The sequence below is a fragment of the Amblyomma americanum genome, chromosome 10, assembly GCF_052857255.1.
Source record: "Amblyomma americanum isolate KBUSLIRL-KWMA chromosome 10, ASM5285725v1, whole genome shotgun sequence".
Taxonomy (NCBI): Eukaryota; Metazoa; Arthropoda; class Arachnida; order Ixodida; family Ixodidae; genus Amblyomma; species Amblyomma americanum.
The window spans coordinates 134,326,152-134,350,164 of record NC_135506.1 but is presented as its reverse complement, the minus strand read 5'-3'; the positions used below and the strand labels follow the sequence as shown (position 1 = coordinate 134,350,164).

The 24,013-nt window shown below is 49.3% G+C and overlaps 1 protein-coding gene across 7 annotated transcripts in view; it reads right to left on the bottom strand.

The window, feature by feature from the left end:
* The window catches only part of LOC144107794 (multidrug resistance-associated protein 1-like), a 592,391-nt gene that overhangs the window by 210,679 nt on the left and 357,699 nt on the right, over positions 1-24,013 (bottom strand). For all 7 annotated transcript variants that reach the window (XM_077640975.1, XM_077640979.1, XM_077640978.1 and 4 more), the window contains one exon: positions 10,406-10,502. In XM_077640975.1, the coding sequence (XP_077497101.1) occupies positions 10,406-10,502 (97 nt within the window). The remainder of the gene's footprint in view (positions 1-10,405; positions 10,503-24,013) is intronic.

Here is a 24,013-nt window from a genome sequence, read left to right as displayed (position 1 = left end):
CTGACATTCACTGCAAGCATCTTCCATAAGTGCTTGAAACACTGACCATTCGATGCGTCCCATACGTGTGGCAGAAGTGCAAGTAGAAAAGCCAGTCATTATCATATACGTAGGGATATGATCAATTCCGCGGATTTTGATCCCCGAAAACCACCGGACGTTGCTGGTAAGGCATCCAGAAACGAAAGCCAAGCCAAGGAAGCTGCTGTAAGTTGTCTCTAGAATATACGTTGCGGAGCCGTCATTTAGACAATGAAAGTCATGCTCGGAGGTGAAGGACACAAGCTCTCATCTGCTAATGTTCATTCTAACGCCTCCGCACATAGTGTGGTGAGCGTTAAAGCCGCCCATGACGATCCAAGGGCCAGCCATAACCGCCGTCAAGAAACTCAATTGCGCGGCGTCATATCGACTCGATGGCGACATATACGCACCCACAAGCGTAAACGTGAGATTACGCTTCTTCAGTATTATTCAAACGTGCTGGTTGTCGTTATTTGGAGGAACTGGATGGAGCACATACGTAACTTCACGCCAAATGTACATGATGAGTTTACTGTTCCTCGGTGCGCGGGAGATGCAAACGCCTCGTAGCCTGGCAGTCGCAATATCTTTGGAATATTCAGCTCACAAATGAAAAGGATGGGAAATTATTTACGTAATATTATTGCCCAATATCTGAAATTCGGGACTGTAGTCCGCGGGCATTCAATTGAAAAATATAGGCTTGCTTTAGCTGCTGTCCAAATGTTAATGCCGGGGGGGCCATTGTTCCAGCTACTGTAATGCCACTAGCACTGGATTTAACACATCAAGTTCTTGCAGCGCATTCTGTGCTTCGGGCGTGCGCAGGCCTGCCAGCACAGAGCGGATAGCACTCAGGATGGACTTGAGCATTGCTATAACCTGCAATTCTTGGCCATGGCCGAGATCCTGGCCTTTCTCCGGATCAACAGCAGGCGCACAACTTGGAGATGACATTGACTTTCCTGGACCAGTGGACGGGCAAGGTTTCGGGAGTGATGACCAGGTAACGTCCGAAGTAGAAAGTCCGGCTTCACCAACTGTCGGGCTCCCTTTATTTAGTACGGCAGGATGAGGACGAGATGGAGGAATGCTAGAGGCCTCCCTACCTAATGCAACAGTTTTCTCAGAAGTCCTTCAATGACGCAAAGACGTCGTCGCACCAGAGCAGCGACCTCTCTGTGCGTAGAATAATCTCGCACAAATTGCTTCAGCCGTGCTCGTTCGTTCTTTAGGCGGGGGCAGTCTTTGGAGGAGAGATTGTGAGGGCCAAGGCAGTTGGCACACTTCAGGGTACTCGTGCTGCAAACGTCGCCGCTATGTACTCGGAGCATCTGGGGCACACGATGGTGTTCTTGCAGATGCCACTCACGTGTCCCATTCTCATGCACTTTCTTCATTTAAGTGTCTTGTGCACTCAAGGTCAAACCGGGTGGCGAAAATGCCCAACTTTCACACACGCAGTCGCCTTTGAAGGTCAGCTTGATGCACTGAGATCTTCAAAGGCGCTGTAGTTTCCTTATTGAGATGCTGTTGGACGCTAACTTGATTAAAATATGGAAATCAGCGTCAACAATAGCAATGTCGACGTTGTAAATAACGCCTGTTCCAAATCCATGAGAAAGTGGCAAACAGGCATGGTGTCCGTGTGGTTTTTTCAGCGCCACGAAAGCTCGCCGCGTTTTGCCCGAGGATCAGCGGCAGAAAAGATGAACACAACGGATGCAATGCAAAACATGCCGAAACCTTTGTGGAATGCGCCACGGGCGTAGTGTACGAGGTCCCACTCAAATGTGGACGCGTGTATGTTGGCCAGACAGGCCGCTGAGTGAATGAACGCGAAGGGGAGCATGCTCGGTCAATTAAAAATTTAGAAAGAGCGAACTTGCGTGCTCATTGCATTGCATGTGCAGGTTGTGAGCCATGGTTAAAGAGCTTGAAGATTCTGGGCAGGAGCAAATATAAAATAGCGCGTGAGCTTTTAGAACCGTACCACATCAAGATAAAAGGCGATAACTGTATCTGTAATGCTGTACAATACGGAAAGGAGCTTCCTGGGCCGCTATCATTGATCTTTGCACATGATGTGACCTTCTTCTTTCATGTTTTCCCCTCTCCTTGGTCATTTGTGCACACTGCCTATATAAGCCGCAGTGCTGTAAAAGAAGTCAATTGATAGTTTGCGCCCATTCCGTCTTCCTGTTTTCTTCCTGTGTTTATCTTTTCGTGTGCGCAACTCGTCTTAGAAACAACCATGCACCAACTAGCCTAACAAGTTCTTCCAAACTTCAAATGTAGCTCTGGATTACTCTTCATGTTGAAAAAAATTATATTTTCGCATTCAAATGATAATGGGCGTACACTAACACTAGGCGACGGCTTTAATATTGATGTCTAAAAGAACTGTGGACCTGCTTTAGATTTTCGGCTGGTTTCAAAATGCGGTGGCTTTAGGAATAAAATCGAACCCCGGGTCTCCTACATATGTTTGTCTGAACCAATCGCGTCGAAAAGTTTATTTTCATAGTCTTAAGCCCTGATGTCAGGGATAAAATTCCTTTTGTCTTAGAGGTGGAAAAATGGTCATGAATAGAGAAAAGAACAGAAACAGAAATGAGGTATGGCGGGATACCAGCGCTCACGTTGAAAGGTTTAAGAAAGAATGTTATGGGTGTTCACTGGAGAAGGGTTTTCTGGAGGGCTAGTTGGTGCTCTTCTCGTTCATGATTAAACTCCGCGAAAAAAACAGGGACAAAAGGCAAGAAAACACGTACACACAGAGAGCGCAGAAACCACGTACACACAGTGCGCTCTGTGTGTGTACGTGTTTTCTTGCCTTTTGTCCCTGTTTTTTTCGCGGAGTTTATTCATGAACGAGTTCACTGGAGCGAAGTACTAGTTATTAATCATTCCAATGCGACCTATGATAAATTCTTGCAACTTATCAAACAGTGCTACCACGCTTATTTTGCAATGAAAACATTCCATAAGAGTAAAAAAATCTCGAAATAAGCTACAAAATGCGATTAGGAGATTGAAAGAAGAAGAGCAATCACGTAAATTCGATGATGATCGCCTTAATAAAATTATATGTTATTGGAAGGGAACAAATACAATCAAACCGAAAACGTATGTGAAACTGTACTGATCACTTTGCTGTCGATAATGCCATTCTAAAGCGAGAACTTAAAAATCGCTTCAGTAATTTTTTTTTCCTATAGGTACGAGTAACATCATTTGACGAGCTAGTTGGTTCATGATCTTTGAATAACGACTGAGAAGAATTGCCCCTAAAACTAGTGGCGCAGGCTCGTTTGTTGCACGGCAATTGGTGAGAGCAGTTCTGCAGCCACGTATTGTTTATCAAGCCCAGTTTCAACATCTTACAAGAGCCCAATGGGATCGCCTTGAAGCCGTGAACCGAGAGGCTATGAGGACCATTACGTGCCTTCCACGCATCAGACCGGTCATAGCTTTACAAGAGAATGCGCAGCTCAATACCATTGATGAGCTGATGCAGCAGCGCCGTGAAGCGCGCAGCTTTAAGGCCAGTCTATCGCACTCCACGCATGCACTGAGGACTTATACAACGTCACACTCCATTCTTCAGCCACCAACGCCAGCTCTTCCCCCTTGGAAGTTTGTACAGCTCAGCGACTACAAGCCAACAGATAATCGCCGGCCAACATCTGCTCATTCGGCATCATTGGTTCGCCAGATATTTGAGGAACAAGATGCTTGCCTGCCTGAAGGATCCATTGTTGTCTACGTAGACGCAAGCATACAAGACTGCAAAGCAACAACAGCTATCTTCTGCCCGTGCAGACCTGCCCTGAATCAAACCTCATGGTTTCAGATCACGAAACCCCCTTCGTCCTTTTGTGCTGAGCTCGTTGCCGTACAAGGAGCACTCTGCTCTGTGGCCGACATAAATATGTTCCCTGTGGCCCGCGTTGTCATCCGCACTGACGCCCTTCAAGTTGTCCGGTTGCTACGACGTGTTAGCCGCTGTCCCACGATATGTCAGGACATCCACCGGCTCGCGGCACGCATCCCGCAGCCAGTACGTATTCAGTGGGTCCCACGGGATCTGCTGACCTATCAAAGCCAGGCAGATTTAGAGACCCGCCTTGCGGATCCAAACTCATCACCGCCTCGGCTCCTTCATTTTGACAATTTTACCCTCCTTCCATCAAGAAATGAACTCCTAAGGTGCCGCACACGCGCTGTCATCCCTCCGTGTGCGGTAACGCTCCCCCGCGGTCTTACCCGTGCAGAGGAGGTTGTGCTTAAGAGGATCCAGGCCGGGGTTGCCCTCACAGCAGCTATCACTCGGAAGTGGCCTCAGTACCGAAAATTGTTTTCTCGGCCAGGGTGTCCGGTAGTAAACACGAAGACATTGAGGCCGACATTCATCCCTTACTGTGGGACTGCCCAGCTCTCAAGCCTACAAGGATCCGGCACCTGATGGTAGCAGGTCTTTCACCAAGCAACCCATTTTCATACATTCCCTGGACGCAGGGACCGTACCATCGCTCTCTACTGGACTTCATCAAATCAGCTAACCTTTTTCCATTAATTTAGATCATTCATCACACCTTCACCCATCATTGATGCCCTGGGGCAATAAATTTCGCTCTAAAAAATAAAAAGTATAAACGACTGTGCTCAAGAGGTATCACTATCAGGTGATAGTTGTGTAAGTGAAAACTCAGTCACCTTTATGATAAAGAGAAAAATTTTCTCCGCTGCTTTTGTTGACACATGCAGACTTGACTTGTCACAAACTTCATCTTTGTTCCCTCTCCTCTTTTCTTTTGCATGTGTTTTTTCTGCTGTGGGGACCTGCCCTGCAGCCCCCTGAGTTGCTTTCCCGCGAGGCACCGTGCAGCGGCAGTCTCACCTCGAGGCTGAGCGCATTCCCTTGCCAGTTACATTAACTGGCAAGAGAGAGCGCCAGCATCGCTGCGCGGGAGACTGCCGAAACCAGCGCGCGGGAGAGGGGGGCTTAGGCTGGGATTGTCGGCGCGGGCGGACGTGTCGCTCGCGGCTCCGCTCTTCGCCGGCGGGGCGAGGAAGCGACGGGTAGACAGGCTCCCGTACTCGTCCCGTCCGACCTTCGGAGTATGTATCCCTTGCCCTAGCGCGGGCGAACATTCGCTCGGAACCTTGCTGGTGAGTCGGACGACCATGATTCATTAGCGTACCTTGTTGCTAGCTGGCGTTATTGTTTCTGTAGCAATAAATGCCTGTTTGTGTCAGCCAGTGTCGTTCCTTTGTTCCCCCAGAGCAAGGCCCGCCGTGGTCGGCGAGCGCTCGGTAGCGCACGCGATCACGGGGTGGGGTCCGGGTGGCTTTGAACCCTGTCAGCCGCGAATAAGCGGGGAGAACGTACTTAGCTCCCCAAGTCACCCCCACATCTGGCAGCCCAACGTGGGGCCTGCTCTTGGAACATTGGACGACTGTCGGTTCGGTTCGGGGAACGCTCCTTGTCCGGACTTGACAAGTGCTAGGGCTAGAGTGAATTTTGATCGCTAGGACCTGCGGCATGCTTTCTTGAGTGCCAGTATTGCACTGCAGCATGTTTGAACTTTTCGACATGCTCAGCACATTTTTTTCCCTGGAGATTCTTCGCGAGAATCACTTGGTCCGCATCGAGGGAGCGCGAGGCCTAGCGCCCGCGGAGTCACCGAGCCCGAAGCGAGTGAGTACGGAAGCCGCGTGGGTGGTCCGAGTTTCTGTATATATTTTCTCTACTGTCTCTTTTTCGACTCTGGGAGTCGCGGCTCCGGGAGCCGGGTGGCCTGGGGCCACGGGTGCCGCTACGAGCTGGCTGGTATTGAAGCTCGGCACCGGGCGCTCCGACACCATTCGATACGGTGGGCGCCGTCCGCTCAGAAGCTGCTTTGTGCAGTGAGCGGGGTAGGACCACCCCACAAAGCTGACGTCTCCTCACGGCTGCGCGCACATAACCCGTTTCGGGTCTTTGTTGTGGTCACGGTCTTTGTCGGAGTGGTAGTTAGGCCTGAGGCTTTTCGGAGCTGCCTGCACCACGTTAAAAGAGACACGACCACCGGACCGTGTCGTTGAGAGGGGGCGCACTTTGCTGCCCACCCGTTTTTTTTTCTTGTAACCTCGCACGAACTGAGCAGTCTCGTTCATCTCAAGAAAGGGCTTTGTTCATTCGAGCTTTGCGTTTGCACAGCCGCCGACACGTTTTGCTAGCGAGTTAGGCATTGTGCCACGATGCCCTTGCGGATGCCGTTTCCCCTCCCGTGACCTACGTTAAAGGCACGCCGAGAGCGTTTCGGCAATTTTGCAGATCCGGTGGAGCCACCCAGGCTTGCTGTCCGGTGCACATCGTCTCGCTGCCACCTGCTGCGACGGTGCGGCCTGTATCCTGTTCGCCGCATCCATCCGGGGCAGCTGTGGCGAGACCAGTCAGCAGTCACCTCCGGCTGCTGCTGCCCTGGCGACTACTGCAGAATCCTGGCCTGCAGTTTTCCCACCGGCCTTTTATTCGCGGGCCTGCGAACACGGTAGTCCCCGGGCCATGCGAGTCGTCCCAGCGGAGACTTTCTCGCCGCCTTCGGAACACCGCGGAAGACTGCGTGGACGCTGTCGGCGTGACCTCCGCTGTAAGACGTGTCTCAAGGACATGAAGACCAGGAGACGCCTCCATAGCATGTACTTTCAGGCGCGTGGGTCTATTTAAGGTTGAGGGATGTGGGGACCTGCCCTGCAGCCCCCTGAGTTTGCTTTCCCGCGAGGCACCGTGCAGCGGCAGTCTCACCTCGAGGCTGAGCGCATTCCCTTGTCAGTTACATTAACTGGCAAGAGAGGGCGCCAGCATCGCTGCGCGGGAGACTGCCGAAACAAGCGCGCGGGAGATGGGGGCTTCGGCTGGGATCGTCGGCGCGGGCGGACGTGTCGCTCGCGGCTCCGCTCTTCGCCGGCGGGGCGAGGAAGCGACGGGGAGACAGGCTCCCGTACTCGTCCAGTCCGGCCTTCGGAGTATATATCCCTTGCCCTAGCGCGGGCGAACATTCGTTCGGAGCCTTGCTGGTGAGTCGGACGACCTTGATTCATTAGTGTACCTTGTTGCTAGCTGGCGTTATTGTTTCTGTAGCAATAAATGCCTGTTTGTGTCAGCCAATGTGTCGTTCCTTTGTTCCCCCAGAGCAAGGCCCGCCGTGGTCGGCGAGCGCTCGGTAGCGTACGCGGTCACGGGGTGGGGTCCGGGCGGCTTTGAACCGTGTCAGCCGCGATTGAGTGGGGAGAACGTAAATTATCTCCCCAATTCAACCCCACACTGCATATATATGTTGCTGTGATAGCTATAAAGTCAGTTGATAGATTGCGCTCTTTCTGTCGTCCTACTCCTTCCTGTGTTCGTTTCACCGTGTGCGCAACACCATACCAAGAAATTTCATATATATGCAGGTAGGTATAGAGACGGGAATCGATAAAGGCGTGGATAAAAACACATTCTGAATTGTCTAGTCTCAATTCCACCTGTCTTCTCTCAAATGTGTGAAAATATGAATAATGCTCTATTTAAGAGTTCCTGCAGGGAACGTAATGTCACATGTCATGAATTCGGGTTTAGGTAATATTGGTCCACGCAAAAGTTTTTTTGGTGCCGCAATAAAGATTGTAAAACATGGAAAATATATTATTGGCACTTAGACTCTATATGAACTTCAGCAAAACTTTTGACCGTGTAAATCAAACCATTGGGCTGGATATGATGGAACGCTAAGGAAGTAGAGGAGTAGGCAAGCATCGAATTCGTTCGCTCCTAACGGGCCGATCGGAATATGCTAAAGGAGGCAAATACAAATTGCGGCTGAGGAGAAATGATATAAATGCTGCCGGAAGGCAGTATTTTGGGACCTTTTTTTTGCTCTTTCTCATAACCGCCATAGTGCGGATAACCAAAATTTGTAGATTTTTTATTTACGTAGGTGATTTCTCTGCAGTTAGGAGTGCATTATTACCAAGGCACTTCAGCTTTGATGCAGTTTTAGAATGGTAGAAAACAAATCGCCTTGCGCTGACTGAAACAAACACAACGGGTGAGTTTTTCCGCACGTATACGACATTCTGATTTGATTTTCCTTCGTTGTTACAGTGTTTTGATTGCAATCTTTGTGAAAGCACTCAGCATTATAATCACAAGATATCCTATAAGCGGCATATCAGTTATTATATATTAAGCAATACATGTCGACAAAATGAACCCGGCACCGAACTCTCCCGCCGACGATGAGGCGATTGCTCTTTTATGCCCTCTTTGGCTGTTACTGTGTACAATGTGCTTCGGCACAAGTGCAGCTGGAAAACTGCCGAAACTTACTGCAGTACAAAAAAAAGTTGGTCCGTGCGATATCAAAAGTTTGCAGTTTAGAACACACCTAGCGTCTTTTTGAAAAACACAGAGTCATTAGAGTACACGTGCCACGGCTTGTACACTTACGCACTATTATGTTCTTATTGCAAACATATTAAAGGCTGATTGGATGTATTTCTCAACATTGATACAACATCACTGCAACGTACCCCTAACGCAATCGACCACCTTGGAATGTTCGTTTTTCGCGCACACGCGGCAACCGAGATAGAATTCAGCATACATTGCGAACTACATTAAACCATTGTAACTCAGTGGATATTGACATCAAAACATTAACAGCAAAAAGCCAAACAAGTTTAGTCACGTTTACCAACCTCAAAATTTTGTAATCTGGTTGTATAGGGTAGTTTTATCATTACTTCCATTTCTTCAAGAATTGTATTTATGCGTATTTTTTACTGTGTAATTTTTAATAATATACTGCGCTTTACTCGTTCACTATGCTTAATGCTTTTTTGTGCTCTGCGTATAATGACTTTTGCCTTTTGATCCTTCCTTATATGTTGCTATTCTTTTACAAATTTTTCTTGTATAACATTTGTATGTCGTAGGTATGCAAACGGGTTTCATTTGTGATATATTCCATCTTAACTGCTATATGGTGGGTATATTGCTTCATACTGTAGAATGAACTTATATCGGTTTCTATTGCCGGTTGACGGCTGAAGCTCTGTTAAGCTGCAGTGAAGTAGCTTTTTGATCTAGCCACCCTTTTCACCTGGCCAAATAGAGAAATAAAGCTTTTTTTTCATTTATTGCCTTTCAGCAGTGTATTGAATTAGGATGTGGGGCAAACAATTGAAAACTAACCTGAGTCTTCCCAATTTTCAAGTACAGTTGCCTATCAAATCCAAGCATAGTTCTACTCCACATTGAACCTTATGAATACCTTTAAAATGAAGAGTGAAATATTCATTTAATTTTCCTGAGGTTAAAGCGAAGCATAAAGTTAACTTACACCTTCCGGATTCTGCCTAACCTCTCAGAATGGGAAGAATTAGTCATACTCACGAACATTTTCTTGCTATAATTTGGCCAAAACAAATTTTCCCCCAAACTATACCATGTCAGATGTGTTTTTCATTCTGTTTTGTTATAGAATTTCAAACATACTTTACTTTTAAGCGTTATTTTACTCTTATACCTTTTATTTTAGGTCAAAATTTTGTTGTTTCTGCAAATCAATTTTACTGTAGAAGAGGAAGGGCAATTTCCCTCTTCAGCCTCATCAGCTATTCTTTATCTCCTTTTGCTCATCTCTTTCTAGCTCTTCCATCAGGAAACGACCGCTGCTTTAGCCAAATCATTGGCCTGCTCTATTTTATATAAAAAATGGAAAGCAAATTATTCGTCACTTTTGTTCTGACGAGAGTACCACTATTTGGAGCAACAGCGAAAGTCTGTGCTCATTAAAGCGAAAGGGCTTCAAGACGACTACTAAAATGTAGTTCTTCACAGCTTCAAGGGTATGAACTTTTATGGTAACCACATTACTGCACCTGGTTGGCGAAAATAGTCAGGAGAGAAAATTTTCCAGGATGAGAAATTCCAAACACTTCATGAGGTCTCTGACCATACACTGATAGTCTAGTTAATCGCTTCCTTGCCACTTGTAGACGTCACGACGATGCTGTATGTGCAGTAAATGTCAGTGTTGCAAGCATTGCTTCCGAGAACAGCACTTCGGTGAACTAGTGGTGGGAGAAAACAGTATTAGCACGCCCAGCGGTGACTGATATACAGCAGCCTTTTCGGTGACTACAGTCGTAGCAGCGGTCTAGAGCCACGCATCCTCCATTTCTTTTAGCCCTTCTCCATTGCTGTGCTCCCTTCACATCTACTTTGTCTGCATCTCCTGCTTCTGAATAGTGTGCTAATTCGCTGACTGTAAACAAGAATTGCCGGGAGGTGATTCCTAGCAATACGCTTTCTAATGCAACCAGAAGCGAGGCGCGTGTGTCGTACCTGCTTCCCGATTCTTTTCTGGCGCCGTGTCCGGCTCGTCCCATTCCATTTCTTCTGCGCAGCAGAGCTTCATGACACGACTCATGGCGAATGTCATCTGCAGGGAGGTGAAACAAAACGCTCTTTGCTGCACTTTTTGTTTCACGAAACAAGACGGCGCGACAGACGTAGAAAGAGGCACACAAAATGACAGGACCAGGCAAAAGCTAGCGTGGGAGCAAAATGTAGCGCTTTTGTTTTTTGGTGCATTAGCCGAAAAAGCCATTATTACGGTCCAATGGTTTGCTATTTTAGGCAACGTTTTTCAGCAGAGGTTTAAGAAATCCTCGTGCATTTCGCTGTGTTATATTGTGACTTTTTTTCGTGATGCCTCACTGCAGTTTGGTTACAATAGAGGACGAAGTGCAGGAATTTGCCAATGAATATCAGTGCCTCATGCTTCTATTTTATTCTTTTTATTTAATTATTCACGAAATACAGGAGCCGAAGAGCCAGTCATATTTGCTAAGATAACAACAACTGCCTAGGAGAAAGGAAGTATTTCAAAGGAGTATAACACCGTTTAAATAGAATGTAACCTTTGAAGCGGGAAGACGACGACGAGACTGAGAGAGTGAACGGGTGAACGAAGACGACAACGAAGTTCTGACTGTGTTCTGAGTGCCGCTCGTAGCTGTTCCTTCGCTGGTGTACATAGGTGTTAATATATTCTTTCCCGCAACATATTTGGTGGAGGTGCGGGGTAAAAGTAGGCGAGAAAACCAAAACATCGTCAAGGTAGCAGAGGCAGGTTGAGCACTTAAAGCCGCGAAGAAGGAAGTCCATCATTCGGTCAAAGGTAGCCGGCGCGTTACAGAGTCCGAATGGCATGACTTTAAATTGATAAAAGCAATCAGGCGTCACGAAACGGTATTTTCGCGGTCCTTTTCATCAACGGCAATTTGCCAGTACCCCGATCGAAGATCAATTGAAGAGAAATATTTGGCCCCCGTGGAGGCAATCTAATGCATCATCGATCCTCGGGAGAGGTAATACGTCCTTTTTTGTGATGCGGTTTAGGTGTCGGTAATCAACGCAGAAGCGCCAGCTGCCGTCCTTCTTTTTTTACCAGGACAACTGGTGAACCTCAAGGGCTTGACGAGGGCTTGATGATGTCTTTTGCGAGCATCTTGTCCACCTCTTGATTGATGACGGTGCGTTCAGCGCTGGACACGCGGTACGGGCGTCTGTGGATAGGAGCGGCATCACCAGTGCTTAGGCGATGCGTCACTACAGGGGTAGGAGCCAAAACACGGGTATCAAAGTCGAAGATGTCGCGAAAAGAGTATAAAAGGCATCTAATATCCTGAGCTTGCATCGGCGGTAGGTCAGAAGAGATTATGTCGGCGTAGTCGTTCGTTAGTGTCCTTGGTTGATGTGGCCGCAGGCAACAGGCTTTGATGAGTAGAAGGTCAGCAGGTGTCCACGACTGATATGACAAATTCGGCAGCCGGGCAGAGCGTGGCGAGTGAGATGCCTTGCGGGAGCGGTTGGATAGACGAGCCAAAGTTCAGAACCGGAAGGTACGCTCGGTTTGCCGACATTGTACAGACAGTGTGCGCAAGCGCAATACTTCGCGAGAGGTCGACGTCAAGGTCCGGATTGACTGCGTAGGGACCATCAGGGACAGGAGGAACAGATGAGAAAGAAAATGTAAGTGGCGGCTTTAGGCGTTAGACGGACAAAGTCGACAGCACAAAGGCGAGGTACAACTGGGGACGGTGACTCAGCAGAAAGGGGAAGGTCAAGCTAGACAACACTGGTGGCGCAGTTGATGAGGGCTGAATGCTCAGACAGGAAGTCGAGGCCAAGAATGACGTCATGAGGGCACTAGTCCCGAAAAGAGAATAGAACGGATGTATGGCAGCCAGAAATGGTCACACGGGCTGTGCACAGTCCAACCAAAGGAGGCGTTCCGCCGTCGGCAACGCGGAGAACGGCTGTGGGTGCAAGGGTCAGTACTTTTCCGAGGCGGCGTCGGAGGGTTGAACTCATGACGGACACGTGCGCGCCCGTATCGATCAGGGCTCTCACAGGGACTCCATCGACATGAAAAGCGAGCAAATTTTTGTGTGCGCGGAGGGCTAAGCGAGGATTTTGGGACTGGGGCTGTACTGCAGCATTTACCTCCAGACACTGCAGTGTCTATTTTTCCGATTGCCAGCGTACGTAGGGGCCAGGAGAGGAGCGACGGCGTAGGGGCGAACGAGACTGCTGACGCAGGGGGATGGGGAGAGGCTGGGGGCGGGGAAAACTGGCCGTTGACTGTTAGCACTCTGCCGGGCTGGAGGGGGCGTGAAGTGGCTGGGCTGTTCGTCGTTGCGGTGAGAGCTCGGAAGATTGTATGCACTACGACGGGACCAATAATTGCGACAGTGACGGGAGATGTGGCCAATACGGTGGCAGAGGAAACTAATGGGCCTGTCGTCGGGTGTCCGCCAGTCGTTAGGGTTACGTCGACGTGGAGCGAAGTAGGAAGGTCGGTCAGGAGCAATCGCAGTGATGTCGGGTGGGTATGAAGGAAGTACAGGGCTAACGGGCTGGAGGCCAAGATTTGCAAGCTCTTGACGAACGATGGCTTGTACCATAGAGATGGTGGGGAAGTGGTTGTCGCCATCACGTAGGTGCAGGGAGGCAGGAGACATGGCATCGAGTTCGCATGGAATGCTGCGGGTCACATTTTCTGGAGGCGCAGGAGTTTTCCGGTGCAGCAGGTCTTCACATGAGGAAGTGGCAGCCGTGTTGGGGAGGCGTGTGTACGGCTGGCTAATACGCCTGCTCTTAGCTTCCTCGAAGCGGCAACATTCCTTAATAATGTCGTCGACTGTAGTGCAATTTTTGTAGACGAACAGGTTAAAGGCATCGTCGGCGATCCCCTTCAACACAAGACCCACTTTGTCAGGTTCGTACATGTTATTGTCCACTTTGTTGCATACGGCCAACACGTCCTGAATGTACGAAACATAGTATTTCGTAGAAGTTTGAGCTCGGGATGCAGGGTCCCTGTTAGCGGCGAGTGTTCGGCGTCCAAACAGGTCGCGCAGTTTCTGCATGCAGACGTCCCAGCTGGTCAAGGCATCTTCGTGAGTCTCGTACCAGACTCGGGCAGTGTCTTTCAGGTAGAAAATGACATTGGCGAGCATAAGGGTTGCATCGCAGTGGTTGTATGTACTCCACTGCGTTCATACATCTGGATCCAGTCGTCCACGTCATCGTTGTCGGTGCAGGAAATGTCCTAGGGTCACGAGGAGCAGAAAGAACGAGCGATGGCATGGCCGATTCTGATGCTTGCTAGCAGGCGTCCTGGGTCATGATGAGCGAAGCAGCTGTCGGCCGCTGCGGAGCTCCGTCGTTGGTAGACGTAGGGGAAAGGCGCACCTCCACCAAATATGTTGCGGGAAAGAATATATTACAGCTATGTACACCAGCGAAGGGAACCGCTACGAATGGCACTCAGGACACAAGACGTTAACTATGAAATTGCACCCTTGCGTGCTCGCCATCGTCCTCCGGCCCCTCCACCGACGTCGTCCATGTCTGCCGCCTAAAACCATATCACGACGCTCATAAGTCGCCACTCTAACGCCGAGACGGCGTCTCATCAGCCGGGGGTCCTGAAGCGGGAAGGCGACGACGAGACTGAGCGAAGTGAAAGGGTGGACGAAGACGAAGACGACAACGAGTTCTGACTGTGTTCTGAGCGCCGCTCGTAGCGGTTCCTTCGCAGGTGTACATAGCTGTAAATATATTCTTTCCCGCAACAATATGCCTGAACAATATGATGGGAGTAAAAGATAAAAAAGATTGCTGGAAAAACAGCATTTTTCAGTTATTAAAAAGCTCCGCGACGTATTACCGTCAACAACTTCAAGCAGGGGCAATCCTTGTGAGAAATGTTTGGTCATTGCATTAAAAAAATGAAGGAAGATTTAGTGTGCATGGTTAGGCCAAATGCACATTAAGTGTGCTTGTACTTCAGTTTTCACTCAGTGTTCGCTTTAGCCTCAGCGCTTTCGCTATTCGGTTTTCACTCGATGGTCGTTTTGAGAGGACAATGCGACCGCGGTGTTGTGGATGCATTGCCCACGTATGGAAGTTGGCGAAGACGACGACATTCAAACCGCAGCGCGGGAAACTGGCAGTTATGTAATGAACAGTGAATCTAATCTGTTAGCTCCACCGCGGTTTCGATACCCACTCGTGACCATAGAGAGTTCTGACAACAAATATCTTACATTGTTGGCGATGAAGCTTACTAGCAGCTTTTCCTACAACCTGTTGAGTAGATTGCCACCTGCCCACCGTCGCATATGGCCCTCCTGCGAGAGGCTTCGGGCTGACAAACATGGGCGAAATCTGAGGTGGGGGTTTCAGCTAAGAATGTTAGTAATTCATTTTAAATCTTTGAAATCAGAATAAGCTTCTACCGAAAGCAAGGAACACTCAACTAAATGACAACATCGAACTAATATCTTTACGTGGATCTTACAAAACAGCTTAAAGTTATCTCAACAGATTCACCCCGTTTATTCCCACACTATTCGATCCGTCATTAGGCCGGCATGCTAGTTTCGATAACTGTAAAAAACTAGAGTTCAGATTTAAACGTGTTGGAGTTCGCCGAACGAAATCTAGAGCCACCCATATGCAAGGAAACTGACTGGCCCAGCGTTTGGCAAATTGCTAATACAGCAATGCGTGAGAAAAAAAAGCCAGCGGCTGCATAGTACCTAGAATATACTGGCTAGAGAGCGACCGTGGCTTCCCTGGTGGCACTGAGAGCGATGAATGCCGACGCCGCCGCGTGGAGCGCTGCAAGTAGGGAGGGTGCGGACCGCGGCGTCTTGCTCTGGCTACGTCAGCAAAATGAGTGCTGCATATTTGCTTTAGTTAAGCAGTAAGCGACCATAGCTGTCTTAGAGACAGGTTACAGTGCTTCTTTTGAGTATCTGACTAGAAGCTACATATTGCCGCGAATATTTGCAGTGTTCCTCGTTTTTCAAATCTGCCGCCACATCACTTTATCGCTTTGTTTGCGACGCAAGACGCGACTAGATTTATCTCGATTGATCGCAGCCAGGCAGAGTTGATTCTACGTTGTTCCGGAATGTTCTAGTAACTTTGTGCTCTTTATCTCGAAAGTTCGCTATCAGCTTTAAATTGAGCACGGCCGACAGCGGCCGGCATTCTGTTCGACGACCGCCGAGCACGCTTGTCGCTTCGCCGCCGCCGAGTGATTCAGTCCATTTTGGGTGCAAGTCAGCCCAATAAACATTTCTTTTAGAAGACCCTTTCGTCCGTCTTCATCGCTGCTTCGACTGCCGTCACCCCACTACGTGACATCTGGTGGAGGTGCTGGGTAGCCTTCCATGTTCCGGACGCCCCCCTTCAAGTCGTGAAGCCAGCCCTGCGCGCTTCGCACCCGAGGACGAGCCAGCAGCTCAGGCGAGCCAGCCGACGTCATCCAGGAGAGGAGCCTGAGTTCGGGAAACTGCCGGACCGCACCAGACAGCGAAAAGACGCGGCTACGAGCACCGCAACCTCACCGAAGATGTCGACACCAGGATCATACTGCAGCAGCCGCGGGTGCAGCCAAATTTCAATGGATCCCTAGGCGAAGACCCTGAAGAATAGTTGGATCAATTTGAGGGCGTGGCGTCATTCAACAAAGTGGGATGATGCGGCAAAAATTCGACACGTGTTCTCATTGGATGGCTCCGCACGCACGTGGTACGAAAAACTACGAGTCGTCCCTTACGACATGGGAGCTATTCAAGAGCGAACTATTGAATGTATTCACCAGTGTCGGGAGGAAAGAAAGAGCCGAACGACTCCTCGAGTCCAGGATCCAGCTTCCGAATGAGCCCGACCGCGGTTACGTCGAGGAGATGAAGCGCCTATTTCGCCGCGCCGACCCCGGGATGACCGAGGAAAAGAAAAGTTCAGTTTTTAATGCGCGGCGTGAAAGAACAACTCTTTGGCAGCCTCGTCCGCCAGCCGCCAAAAACAGTGCAAGGAATTCATGCAAGAAGGGCCCTGCACGATTGAGAAGACCTCGACGTCCGAGCTCGGCAGTACAACCGCCCCTCCTCTGCCTGTGCAATCCGTTCGGGACTCGCCGCCACCACCAGCGACAGCTTGCGGGAAGTTATCCGCGAAATCGTCCGAGACGAGCTACGCGATCACTGCCATCCTCCCACAGCCACAAGCAGGTACTCTGATGGACGCGGTACGGGAAGAAGTTGCAACAGGCACTTGGCACCCCGACGGCCATAGAACCCCAGGCTATGACTTACGCCGCTGCAGTAAGGACTGCCCAGCCCCAACGACAACCCCACGTACTCCCCGAGATTGAGCCACTTGTTCCACAACGCGCCTCCAGCCCCCGCCCCGCCCAGCCTATGACCGACGCTCAAGCCCCAGGAAATGCGACGCCTGGAGGACTTCCGGCAACCGGCCGTTGTGCTTCCATTGCGGTGAGGCCGGCCATATTCTTCGTCACTGCCCGTACCGACGTATCGGTCTTCGCGGATTTGTTCATTAACGCCCCACGACCACGCTTCGGGCAACGTCCGCAGGAAATCGACGAGTACCTGCGTCGAGAAGAGTACTCGCCGAACGCTTTTCGCGCTCACCATCCCCGTCAACCTCGCGCTTTGGGTCGCCACCGCCGCAGCTAAGCAGCCGCGGTACGAGGAAGGTCTCCCAGCCCCTGCAGGGGAAACTAAAGGCAGCAACCTCTGGAGGTGAGGTTGCTCAAGAGCGAAACGCCGAAGATCCTCCACCGACCACGCCCCATGAAGACGCTGCACCCGCGGACGCGCACGAAGAACCGGCACTCGCTGCACCGACGCCGCACACAATGAGAACCCCGAACACGACGCAGGCTGCCTTGAAAACGACGCCACCACCCAGAGGAGCTTCGACCACACGCCCCACCCGCGACTCGCATACGCGACGAAGCCTGACCCGACGCCGAGAGCGACGTGCAATGCAAGAGCCAGGACCTCTGACTTAGAAGTGACTATCGACGGCCGGAAAGTTACCGCTCTAGTCGACACAGGAGCCGATTACTCGGTGATGAATGGAACATTCGCTGCGCAGCTGAGGAAAAGTCACAACGCCTGTGGGACGGCCCACAAATTCGCACCGCAGGGGGCCACCTCATTACGACATCAGGACGATGCACAGCGCGAGTGACTGTCAAAGGACATACCTATCCTGCGACCTTTGTGGTTATACCGCAATGCTCCCGCGAAGTGATCTTGGGTATGGATTTCCTTAATGAGCATCAGGCGATCATCGACCTGCGATCCAAGCTGATCACGCTTTCGACGGACGAAGCATCGCTTCGATGAAAACTCGGGAAAATCTCGTTGCCCTAAGTGTCCCTGGAGGAAGAAGTGAGCGTCCCACCCCGATCAAGCGTTATCGTGACCGTAGGCGCCACGAAAGCATTAACGCTGAAGCCATCATCGAGGGCAACATGCAGTTGCTCCTAGACTGAGGAATCAGCATCGCAAGGGGGCATCGCACATTTGCGCAATGGCCAGGCCGAAGTAATGTTGACTAACTTCAGCGAAGAATACCGGCACATTAACAGAGGAACGACGATTGCTTTCATCGAAGAAATATCCGACGTACGAGACTCCTTCGCCCTCTCCGACCCCTCCGCAGAAGATTCGCACTGACCAAGAGAACTCCATCCACTTTCGACATCACCCAGCCCTGCACCGGAACAGACAAGACCAGATCCACAATCTTGCTTCAAAGCTACAGTGAGTGTTTTTCGACATAGCCGAAGGTGCGACAGACGCCAATTGCCAAGCATCGCATTATAACAGATCAACACGTCCGACCTCTCCGTCAAAGCCCCTACCGTGTGTCACCGCGAGAACGACAAGATATCCGGGACCAAGTCGAAGAAATGCTTCGCGACGAAGTCATCCAGCCTTCAAACAGCCCATAGGCGGCACCGGTTGTTCTAGTGAGAAGAAAGACGCGCACTTCGATTCTGCGTGGATTACCGCCGCTTGAACAACATAACAAGAAGGACGTCCACCCCCTCCCCCGCATCGACGACACACTGGACCGCATCTGCAACGCAAATATTTCTCATCGATGGACCTCAAGAGCGGCTACTGGCAAATTGAGGTCGACGAAAGAGATCGCGAGAAGACAGCATTCAATCACTCCGGATGGGCTGTTTGAGTTCAAGGTGATGTCATTTGGTCTCTGTTCCGCACCAGCGACGTTTCAGCGAGTAATGGATACAGTTCTGCAGGCCTGAAGTGGCAAACGTGTCTGGTATATTTAGATGACGTCGTTGTCTTCGCCTCGAACTTTGAAGAGCACCTCAAAAGACATCGAACAGTACTAGGACGCAATCAAGTCGTCTGGCCTAACCTTGAAAGCAGAGAAATGCCGCTTTGCTTACGAAGAGCTGCTGTTTCTAAGGCCACATCGTTAGCAAGGAAGGAGTACACCCAGACCCGCGGAAAATAGCTGCTATTGAACAGTTTCCACCGCCGGCCGATAAGAAAGCAGTGCGCAGATTTCTCGGACTGTGCGCATACTACCGACGATTTGTGAAAAACGTTTCGCGCATCGCCGAGCCCCTGACCCAACTGACGAAGGCAGACGTGCCGTTTAAATGGGAAGCGCCCGCAAGCAGAAGCCTTCAAGGAACTTCAGCGTCGATTACAGTCTCCATCAATCCTTGCGCATTTTGATGAAAACGCTCGGTAGCTGTGCCATGACACAGCCTCCTGATCCACTGATTTTTGCTATGCAGGTGCTCGTGCCTACCTTCACATCTTGCCAGCACTCTTCAACTTTTCGTGGGTCGTCCCTACCAGAGCTGGAAATGCCATTCTACAATGGGAACAACCGAACCTTTGCTTTGGGCGCCTCGGAAGCGTCGATAAAAGCGCGCCCCCCTCACTGGATCCTCGACACCGGATGGAAAGCACAAGCGGCAGCGACAACATCGTTCCTGGCAGCGCATAAGAAAGCACCGCTTCCCGCCCGCGCTTTGTGGGCTCGGTAGCTGTGCCATGACACAGCCTCCTGATCCACTGATTTTCGCTATGCAGGTGCTCGTGCCTACCTTCGCATACGTCTTGCCAGTACTCTTCACCTTTTCCGTGGGGTCGTCCTACCAGAGCTTGAAATGCCATTCTACAATGGGAATAACCGAACATTTGCTTTGGGCGCCTCGGAAGCGTCGATAAAAGCCGCGCCCCCTCACTGGATCCTCGACACCGGATGGAAAGCACAAGCGGCAGCGACAACATCGTTCCTGCCAGCGCATAAGAAGCACCGCTTCCCGCCCGCGCTTTGCGGGCTCGGTAGCTGTGCCATGACACAGCCTCCTCATTCACTGATTTTCGCTATGCAGGTCAGTAAACCATATTGCCTTTTTGCAAAAAAAAAAATAGTAACTACTGTCTGCTACAGCTGCCGAGCCTGCAGTGTTGCATTTTTGTCGCTGATGAATGTTTTGCTGTCATAAAATCCCTCCTGCGATATTGAGACGAATCCTGGTCCTGATAAATTGGACCGCATTCTTGCTAAGCTGGAGACATTGTCAACTGCTCAAGACCAAATAATAACCGATGTACGGACCTTAAGCGTCAGATGCGTTCTATTGACATAACAATTTCTGATATGAGTAAGCGCGTAGCTGACCTAGAAAGTGTTTTCCAGGGTTTCTCTACTCTCAAAACCGATCTACAATCTGCCCAATCTGTCTCCGCTAAGACTGCTGCTCTTGTTACTAACCTTGAAGCTCGGTTAGATGACACCGAAAATAGGTCACGCCGTAACAATTTGATATTCTATGGCCTTTCGGATTCTAATTCGCGCGAAACGCTCGTTGAATTGGAAGAATTAATAATCCACCATTGTCAGGGCAAATTACAGATAACCTTGGACACAAGTCAAATTGAGCGTGCACATCGTTTGGGCCGCTATGAGGAAGGCCGTCGACGGCCGATTATAGTAAAATGTTTGTCCTCTAAAACAAAAGAAACTATCCTCTCAGAGGGACCCAAGTTGAAGGGCACCGATTTTAGCATCGGAGAAGACTTTTCCATTCCTGTTCGAAAAGCACGCAAACACCTTGTCGCGTTTGCAAAAGTAGAAACCGGACCGTTCTCCCTGCGGTACAAGACACTTTTTCTCGGAAAACAACGCTGCACCTTTGATGCTGCCACAGAAACGGTTACAGAAATAGCATAGCGCTTATCTCGCCACCGTCACAAATCTAATATTTGCTATACCACCCCTCGAGAGAATATTTGTCTGTCGGTTATCTATACCAATATACGCAGCCTGCTTTCAAAGACCGATCTTCTGTCCAGTCTCGTGTCTTCAACGGGCAGCAATCTGCTCGTTTTGACAGAGACATGGCTGACTGATAGTATAAGCGACGCTGAAGTTCTTTGCAACTTACCAAACGTTAATCTTTTTCGTGCTGATCGCACTAGCTCTCGCGGGGGGGGGGGGGGGGGGGGCGTCCTTATTGCCACAAGCAATCAGTTACAGTGTTCACACATCAACATCACATCAGACCTCGAAATACTATGGCTCCTTTGCCGAGCCACACCAGTATCTATATTAATTGGAGTTTGTTACAGACCCCCTCATAATAGTCCCGAATTCCCCCGTAAATTGCAGAACATTTTAAACGAACTTAAAACTAGACACCCTAAGGCACACATCCTCCTTTTTGGAGATTTCAACTATCCTGGCATAAATTGGTCTACTCCTCATCAACCTGTTTTTAGACAGGATGAATCCCGTGAACTTATGGATGTCTGCCTAAACTTTAACCTAGCGCAACTAGTAACACAGCCTACACGCATCGCCGGAGATACTGCTAACATTCTTGACCTCATACTATCTAGCTACCCCGACAGCCTCAAGGCTATCACTTACCTCCGTGAAATCAGCGATCATAAAGTTATTCATGCATGCTTTAACTTCTCTCCAATGACAAGAGAAACTTCCCAAAAAACAATTTCTCTTTACAACAAAGGAAACTATGAGGCCTTCAACGCGGAATTGGAGGCCTTTTTTCCATCTTATCAGGAATCATTTGACGAACAAGACATCCACACAAACTGGTCAATGTTTAAGCACAAAATGAATGAATTGACTAACAAATATATCCCCAAATGCAGCTTCCGCGCTAACCACCACAAACCATGGTTCACCAAGACTCTTGGAAGATTAGAAAATAAAAAAAAACACCTCTTCAGAAGTGCCAAACTGAGCAGAGCAGACTGCGCATGGGAAAAATATTACGGTGCTGAAAAGGCGTATTTGGTCGCACTAAAAAACGCTAAACGTTCCTTTTATCATATCGACTTGCGAAATATACTTACAAATAACCCGAATAAATTCTGACAGCTTCTAAATCCCCAATATTCGCGCGTTGTTACCCTGACTGACAATTCTGGACGTGTTATTTCGGACTTTGAGTGCGCTAACATACTTAATTCTGCCTTCGCATCTGTATTCACTAAAGAACAAGAACCACCACCCCTCATGACAACCAATGACCCCACAACTGCAATGCCAACCGTTACGTTCGCAGAAACCGGCATATCCCTTCTAATAGATAAATTAAAATTTTCTTCATCCACCGGCATTGATAGAATTAACACAAAAGTCCTAAAGAACACTCGCCATGCATCTGCCAAGTTCGCGCAGTCCATTTCAACGGGTATCATACCCCACGACTGGAAAGTGGGGAAGGTCGTTCCAGTCCACAAGTCGGGTAAAAAAGATTCGCCACTTAACTACCGCCCCATATCACTAACCAGCATACCCTGCAAGCTCATGGAACACGTCATTTACTCTTTAACAATGCAGTTTCTGGACTCAAATAATTTCTTCCATTCATCACAACACGGATTTCGTAAAGAATACTCCTGTGAAACGCAATTAGCTATCTTCGTTCATGACCTGCATGCCAACCTTGACGCTAACCTCCAAACCGACGCAATCTTCCTCGACTTTGCTAAGGCTTTTGACAAGGTACCCCACAACCGCCTATTACTGAAACTTTCCTGCCTAAGCTTGCATCCTGACATACTAGCATGGATAAAAGAATTCTTGACTCACCGTTCCCAATCAGTCGTCATTAATAATCAAATGTCTAACTTATTACCAGTTTCCTCAGGGGTGCCCCAAGGATCCGTCCTAGGGCCTCTTTTGTTTCTAATTTATATAACGACCTACCTCGGAAATTAGATTGCCATATTCGGATGTTTGCCGACGATTGCGTTATTCACAAAACAGTTACTGACTCCGTTAACCAGCAATCCCTAAAAGATAACCTAAATCTGGCACAAAACTAGTGCAACGACTGGCTAATGACACTTAATATAAACAAATGCAAGTATATATCTTTCAACCGTCGCAGTAATCCTCTCCTGTTACCCTACTCTATCTCTAACGTTCCTATCGACCCTGTCCAATCATATAAATATCTCGGTGTTCATCTTAGTCATGACCTCACGTAGAATAGCCATATCGCGAACATTATTTCATCTGCTAACAAAACGCTTGGCTTCTTAAAGCGTCATCTCCACTCTGCCCCCCAGCATGTTAAGCTACTCGCATACAAATCACTAGTTCGATCAAAATTAGAATACGCATCGCCCATCTGGTCTCCGAAACAAGTATACCTTACTAACTCACTTGAATCAGTTCAAAATAGGGCAACAAGATTCATTTATTCCTCATACTCTTTTGATATCAGCATATCAGCTCTGAACTCGCAGTCCAATCTACCTACTCTTGCACTTCGTCGCCACATTGCTAGTTTATCCCTATTTCACAAATTCTTTTATTCCGAGCTATCACAGGAACTCTATATCTGCCCTCCCCCACCGCGCTTTTCTATTCGCACCGGACATCAGCAGCAGGTATCTCGGCCACGAGCCCGCACAACAACTTTTTCTTCATCATTCTTTCCCCGGACTGCTAGCGACTGGAACGGCCTTCCCCATGAACTTGCTGCCATCACATGCCAAACTATGTTTCTTAACCAAATTACGCGTTTGCTTGCATCACGATAGTCATTTTTCTTTGTATAACTCGTTCAAGTTTTGTGTACTTTTTCTGTTGTTAATCTATATGTGTCCCACCCCTTATGTAATACCCTCACACGAGGGTCTTTAAGGAAATAAAGTGAAGTGAAGTGAAGTGCATACCGACGCAAGCAGCGTGGGACTATGTGCCGTCCTCGTTCAAAAAAGCGACAGGCTGGAGAAAGTCATCGCATACGCTAGCCGTTCCCTTTCCAAGGCCGAGGCTAACTATTCGACAACTGAGGAGTGCCTTGCCATCATCTGGGCTTCGTCAAAATTCCGCCCCTATCTCTACGGACGGCCGTTCAAGGTGGTCAGCGACCACCACGCGCTGTGCTGGCTTGCCAATTTGAAGGACCCCTCTGGCCGACTCCCTCGATGGAGTCTGCGTCTCCAGGAGTTTGATGTCACCGTTGTTTACAAGACCGGACGCAAGCACTGTGACGCAGATTGCGTCTCACGAGCC